The sequence below is a fragment of the Corvus cornix genome, chromosome 2 (genome assembly GCF_000738735.6).
Source record: "Corvus cornix cornix isolate S_Up_H32 chromosome 2, ASM73873v5, whole genome shotgun sequence".
Lineage (NCBI taxonomy): Eukaryota > Metazoa > Chordata > Aves > Passeriformes > Corvidae > Corvus > Corvus cornix.
The window spans coordinates 103,804,188-103,810,106 of NC_046333.1; the positions used below are offsets into that span (position 1 = coordinate 103,804,188).

Here is a 5,919-nt window from a genome sequence, read left to right on the forward strand (position 1 = left end):
GGGCCAGCAGACCCAGACAGCCCAGAAATAGATAAGATATTGCTTTCTCGTTTTGTTTCCTTTTGTATATTTCAAATATTTACAGACCTACTGCAAGAGCTTTGGTGGTTCGGACGGTCAGGACGGACGGAGATGAGAGATCTCTGAAGTCAGATGTTGGAACATGCGGTTTATTGCAAAGGGCGTGGGTATAGGGGCACTGCTTAGAGCTGCCAGCTGCAGCTCTGAGCAGGCCCAGGAGAGCAAGAGAGTGAGCGGGTAAGTAAAGAAAGAGAGAGAGAGAAGAATGAGAGTGAAGAAGTGAGAGAGAGTGTAGTAAGAGTGTGAGTAAGAGTGTCTGAAGTCCTGGTTACAATACAATAAATCATCTTCTGTACTGAATATTCTAATTGTCACTAACCAATCTAATACAAGATACAAATCCTATAGCATTTACATACAGCCTATAAGAGTTCTTATATTACCATAGAGTGTTACATCTTAACTTTCTAAAAACTACTCTTTGGACCCCTTCTGCTGAGCTAGTAGGGTCTGCTCTGACCCTTGGACCTGCCTGCAAGCAGAGGGTATTGTTCAATCAAGAGGGGATTACCTTCAGTTGGCCATACCATTGTTTTCCAGTTGTTCAGTAACTAAGACTTGGTATTTCAAAAGTGGCTTTCATTTCGATGTCGCCTGTAGTTTTCATATTCCCAAAATCTTTTGTCAGGCAATCATATTTATAAGGCTTTCCTGTTTCATCTTCCCCAACAACCTACTATCTGGATATCTTAAAATTCGATTATTTAGAACTAAGAAAATAATTTTGGCGGTCCTTTTTTTACCTTTTTAAAAATTTTTTTTTTTAATTTTTCTGTGTAGCCAGGGACACTTTAGCGGAGATGCCAAACCTGCAGAGGTATTCGTAGGGAGCCAGGTGTTCCCATACCGTGTGAAACACAAAGCGCCAAGAGTGGTAGTTGCAAACCTGTCATCATACCTGTCATCTGCTTCTGTTTCATATATGGTTACAGATAAACTGGAATTTAGGGAAGAAATGCCCAGCAGATCTGTGCCAGGTGGCACAAGATTTGTTCCAAACCACATATTTAAATTTCCCTCCTCTCCGCTGTGTTTCCCTCTTCTGCACAATGAGATGTCTGTTGGGACTGAATAACTAGAATTGTGTGTGTTGCATTATCCTGTTTTCTGGTATCTCCATAGTTTGGAAATCTGGTACACTTCTTGTCTCTTTCCCTGGTCCTGGATGAGCGCCCACCCCTGTCCCTGGTCTGCTGTCCTTTGAGATGCTAGGTCTGCTTGCCAGACCCTCTGCTAGGCTTGCTCAGCTCTCTGGTTCAGCAGAAGACTGATCACCTTGATAGGTTGGTTACTGCGTTAACTAGGATGGTTCCTGGGGAGGCTTTTCAGATCTTTAGATTTAGTGCAAAGTTAAGTAGCAGGAAAGTGGAACCAGCGAAGTGCAGTAGCCAGAGAAAAGCAAACACACAGGGTTTATGCAGTTGTCTGTAGTATATATAACTGGGTATTTTAAGAGTGTATTTTATCTTACTTCAAATAATTGAAAATGCTGTGTTTTAACACCCAAATTTAGAAGAATTTTTGGAATAGATCTTAAAATTTCTTAAAATGTTATTATCTTCCTGTCTTTCAGGCTGAAGGTGGCCAATTCTGAGGATTAATTTAATAATTATTTGCTCAGAAAACTTCCTGCATTGTTCATGGTAAGGCTTATATTTGATAGTTCAAATTTAGTTTGTTGTGCTGACACGTTTACAGTATTTCTTACACTTTTTTTAGTGTTAACATTTCCTTTAGCTATAATAGTGACTTAAGAGTTGGATCATACATTTACTGAGAATTGCAGTTTCACAGAGAAACTTTTCAATTTTGTATATGTGAATCAATAAAGATTTGAAAAATTGTAAAGTGTATAACCTAGGGAAAGACCTTTATGCATTCGCAATTTTAAAATCAGCTTGACAGTAATGCTTTTAGAGTCTAAAAGGCTTTTTATGGTCATTTTATGCAAAAAAAAATTGTTTGTTTGTTTTAATTATGTAAATGACTTAATCTGTTGGGATTTTGTGATTTAGACTGCTTTATAATTATAGAACTTCTCTGTTAATTTACAGGAGTTTTTCATCAGTATGTCTGAAACCATTAAATATAATGACGACGATCACAAAACTGTGTTCCTGAAAACACTGAATGAACAACGTTTGGAAGGAGAATTTTGTGACATCGCTATTGTGGTTGAAGATGTTAAGTTCAGAGCCCATAGGTGCGTGCTTGCTGCCTGCAGTACCTACTTCAAAAAACTTTTCAAAAAACTTGAAGTTGATAGTTCATCAGTAATAGAAATAGATTTTCTTCGTTCTGATATTTTTGAGGAAGTTCTCAATTACATGTATACTGCAAAGATTTCTGTTAAAAAAGAGGATGTCAACCTGATGATGTCTTCAGGCCAGATCCTCGGTATTCGGTTTCTTGATAAACTCTGCTCTCAAAAACGTGATGTATCTAGTCCTGAAGAAAACACACAGTCCAAGAGCAAGTACTGTCTAAAAATGAACCGTTCTATGGGGGAACCCAGTGACACCCAAGATGATGAGGTGGAAGAGATTGGAGATCATGATGACAGTCCATCAGATGTGACAGTGGAAGGCACTCCCCCAAGTCAGGAAGATGGTAAGTCACCAACCACTACCCTGAGAGTGCAAGAGGCAATTCTGAAAGAGTTGGGAAGTGAAGAAGTTCGAAAAGTAAACTGCTATGGCCAAGAAGTAGAGCCTATGGAAACAACGGAATCTAAAGACTTAGGATCTCAGACTCCTCAGGCACTCACATTTAATGATGGCATAAGTGAAGTGAAAGATGAACAGACACCAGGCTGGACCACAGCAGCTGGGGATATGAAGTTTGAGTACTTGCTTTATGGTCACAGGGAACACATTGTATGTCAGGCTTGTGGCAAGACCTTTTCTGATGAAGCGCGTTTGAGAAAACATGAAAAACTACACACTGCAGACAGACCATTTGTTTGTGAAATGTGTACAAAGGGCTTTACCACGCAAGCTCATTTGAAAGAACACTTGAAAATACACACAGGTTACAAGCCTTACAGTTGTGAGGTGTGTGGGAAGTCTTTTATTCGTGCACCAGATCTAAAAAAGCATGAAAGAGTTCACAGTAATGAGAGGCCATTTGCATGCCACATGTGTGATAAAGCTTTCAAGCACAAGTCCCACCTCAAAGACCATGAAAGAAGGCACCGAGGAGAGAAACCTTTTGTCTGCAGTTCCTGCACTAAAGCATTTGCTAAGGCATCTGACCTAAAAAGGCATGAGAACAATATGCACAGTGAAAGAAAGCAAGTTACAGCAGCCAATTCCATCCAGAGTGAAACAGAACAGTTGCAGGCAGCAGCCATGGCTGCTGAAGCAGAGCAGCAATTAGAAACTATAGCCTGTAGTTAAAAACTAAAGCAGGAACTTTATCAGAAATAATATAAGAAATGAAATGGAACAAAATCTATTGTTGGTATACATTTAGACTGAGAATCTTTTCAAGAAAGCATATTTTTAGAGGATTTGAATGTTACATAGGAATATATAGCATTGCTTGGTTAGGTATTTTAAAACATTTCAGAGATGGATATTCTTAGAATGTGAAACAGTTTTGTTGTCATTAGCAGTATAATGCACTAATAACTGCTTTAATTCGAGAATGTGATCAAGTTCTCTACAAAACAGGGATCATCACTGGCTGATACTTTGCTTCATCCAGTATGGAATACTGAATACAATGTAAAAATTGCAATCAGCGAGAATCAGTGAGTTATGTTTGAAAACGCTGAGATCTCAAAAATCACAAACATGGAAAGAAAGGATTTGGTTTTCATAATTCTGAGGTGTTCTACCTGCAATTTTTTGAGAAGCAGACATTGATTTCCTAAGCTTTTTAATTCCTCCTTTTTTCACCTAATGTAGGTTGGTACAACAGAGTGTAAAGGAGGATGGTGATCAAAATGAAATTGCTTCTTATTCCATTACCTCAGATATCCTCTTATTTTTATAAAGGTGGCAAGTTTTAACTAAATACTTATGTTCTTGAAAAAACTGCATTATTCACAGTGATTCTGGTTGGCAAAGTAGAAGTGTCATGGCATTCACCAATCCCTTCTGTGGGCAAAAAAGTCTGCCTCATTTGTTTTTTTGTTCACTTTTATTCAGGGCCCCAGAGATGGGACCGGGCCACAAAGGAAAAAGGGTGCAGCATGGAGGAGACGTGCTCCTTACTCAAACCCAGTAGAAATCAGTAAAACCTAATACAGCCTGAGACTGTTTTTTTATTATGCAGCTTTCAGGTCACCTAACCTAGCACAATGAAGGCAGAGGAGTAGCTGCATCAGCAGGTGACCAGGTGTCACTGCCAGACTCCCAAAGCTGCAGCCACGGGTGTCACATACCTGCGTGCAGGGCTCAGCTGGGGTTTGTGTCATGGTCATACCAGCTCATAGGCCCTGTTCAGGTTTAAAAGCTTCCACCTTCTGACACACCACCTCTTGTAAAGAGGCAGACTTCAGTGAGTGAGTTCTGTCATAATCGATCCTGAGTGAGTGTTCACTATTAGTCAGTTGCTTAGTGTATTTTTTTTAAGATCAGCTGGGGTACATGCTGATAACTTAATAGTTAACTCACAGAGTCAACAAAATAAGTGGTCTTTGGATTGCAGTCTGCCACAAGTAGTCATCAAGAGAAGACACAATAATAGTGGCAATGTAACCCAAAGCTATATTGAGCCTTTATTTTGAATTTGTAAATACTACAACTGTTGTGAAGACTTCATTTGAAGTTGTAATGGGCAAAAAACCACACTCTTGGGCACATGGTTGGTAACATTGGTCACTTGCGATACCTATAGCATATCAAAGTGTTAGACCAGTTTCTGGTAAGTTACTGTGTGGTATATCACATCTTGCTTTTCTAAATAGGAATTTAAAATAGTGTTTTTGGAACTGTTACATGGAACTTCGATTATTGAGGGGTTTTTATTTGGTTGAGGTTTTTTTACAGCTTCATTTTATTCATGTATTCATCAGGTTAAGCAGTTATCTTAAAATGCCAGTAATTGTTCGAACGCTGGTCTGTAAATAAAACATGACCTTAATATTTTAGAAAATGTAAACTTTGGACCTTTACCAATATATTTTTTTAAAATGTTGCTTCATTTTACATTCAGTAATATTAGTTTGTAAACAAACTATACATTTTGTACCTGTGTAACATCAGAGGATGTGTATTCATTGCATTTTATTGGTTCTCTTGAGGAACATGAAAAATGACCATTGTTAAAATGTTTTACTGTATATGATCATAGATATAAAGATAGTAGGTCCAAAATAGGATCTACTGGGTTTTTTTTTCTAAATATATTAGTCTTGCTATGTTTTCTTATCTGAAATTGTGTGCACTTCTTCCTAGGTAAATTGGGGTTGGTAAGACTGTACAAAACAGATCTGTTGTGAAAAGGGTTCAGAAGTGTAAAACGTGAAGAAAGTAAATTTTCTCAAGGTCTGCTATGAAGAGTGCAAGGAGCCACGAGCTTAAATTAGAGCAGTAAACAATTATGTTAGGAAAAAAAACCCCAAACGTTTAAAGGACTTAATAATGAATTACTAAAACAGAATGCCTGGGGAGGTACTGCAATCTCCACTAGTGGTGACATTCAAGAATGGGTTAGACAAACATCTATTAGGAGTGGTTTAAATATGGTTAATTCTGCTTTGAAGTTGAGGGATAAGCTAAATAACCTCTCAAGAAGAGCCTCATTGGGATTTTTTTTTTTTTTTTTTTTGAAAGTAATAAATTAAGATGGAGCTCACTGGGACTGTGGACGCTTGAGTGGAAAGACAGA

At 38.2% G+C, this 5,919-nt stretch overlaps 1 protein-coding gene across 2 annotated transcripts; it reads left to right on the forward strand.

Annotated features, from left to right (window-relative positions):
- Positions 1-217: 217 nt before the first annotated feature.
- Positions 218-5,466, forward strand: ZBTB14 (zinc finger and BTB domain containing 14). 2 transcript variants are annotated; one of them, XM_039549136.1, is made up of 3 exons: positions 218-258; positions 1,655-1,724; positions 2,136-5,466. In XM_039549136.1, exons 2-3 carry the CDS (start codon positions 1,722-1,724, stop codon positions 3,477-3,479), a joined length of 1,347 nt encoding a protein of 448 aa, XP_039405070.1. In that variant the 5' UTR covers positions 218-258; positions 1,655-1,721; the 3' UTR covers positions 3,480-5,466. The 2 variants fall into 2 exon arrangements, with proteins under 2 accessions (XP_039405070.1, XP_010394642.1); XM_010396340.4 differs by lacking the exon at positions 218-258 and adding an exon at positions 688-1,364.
- The last annotated feature ends 453 nt before the right edge of the window (positions 5,467-5,919 follow it).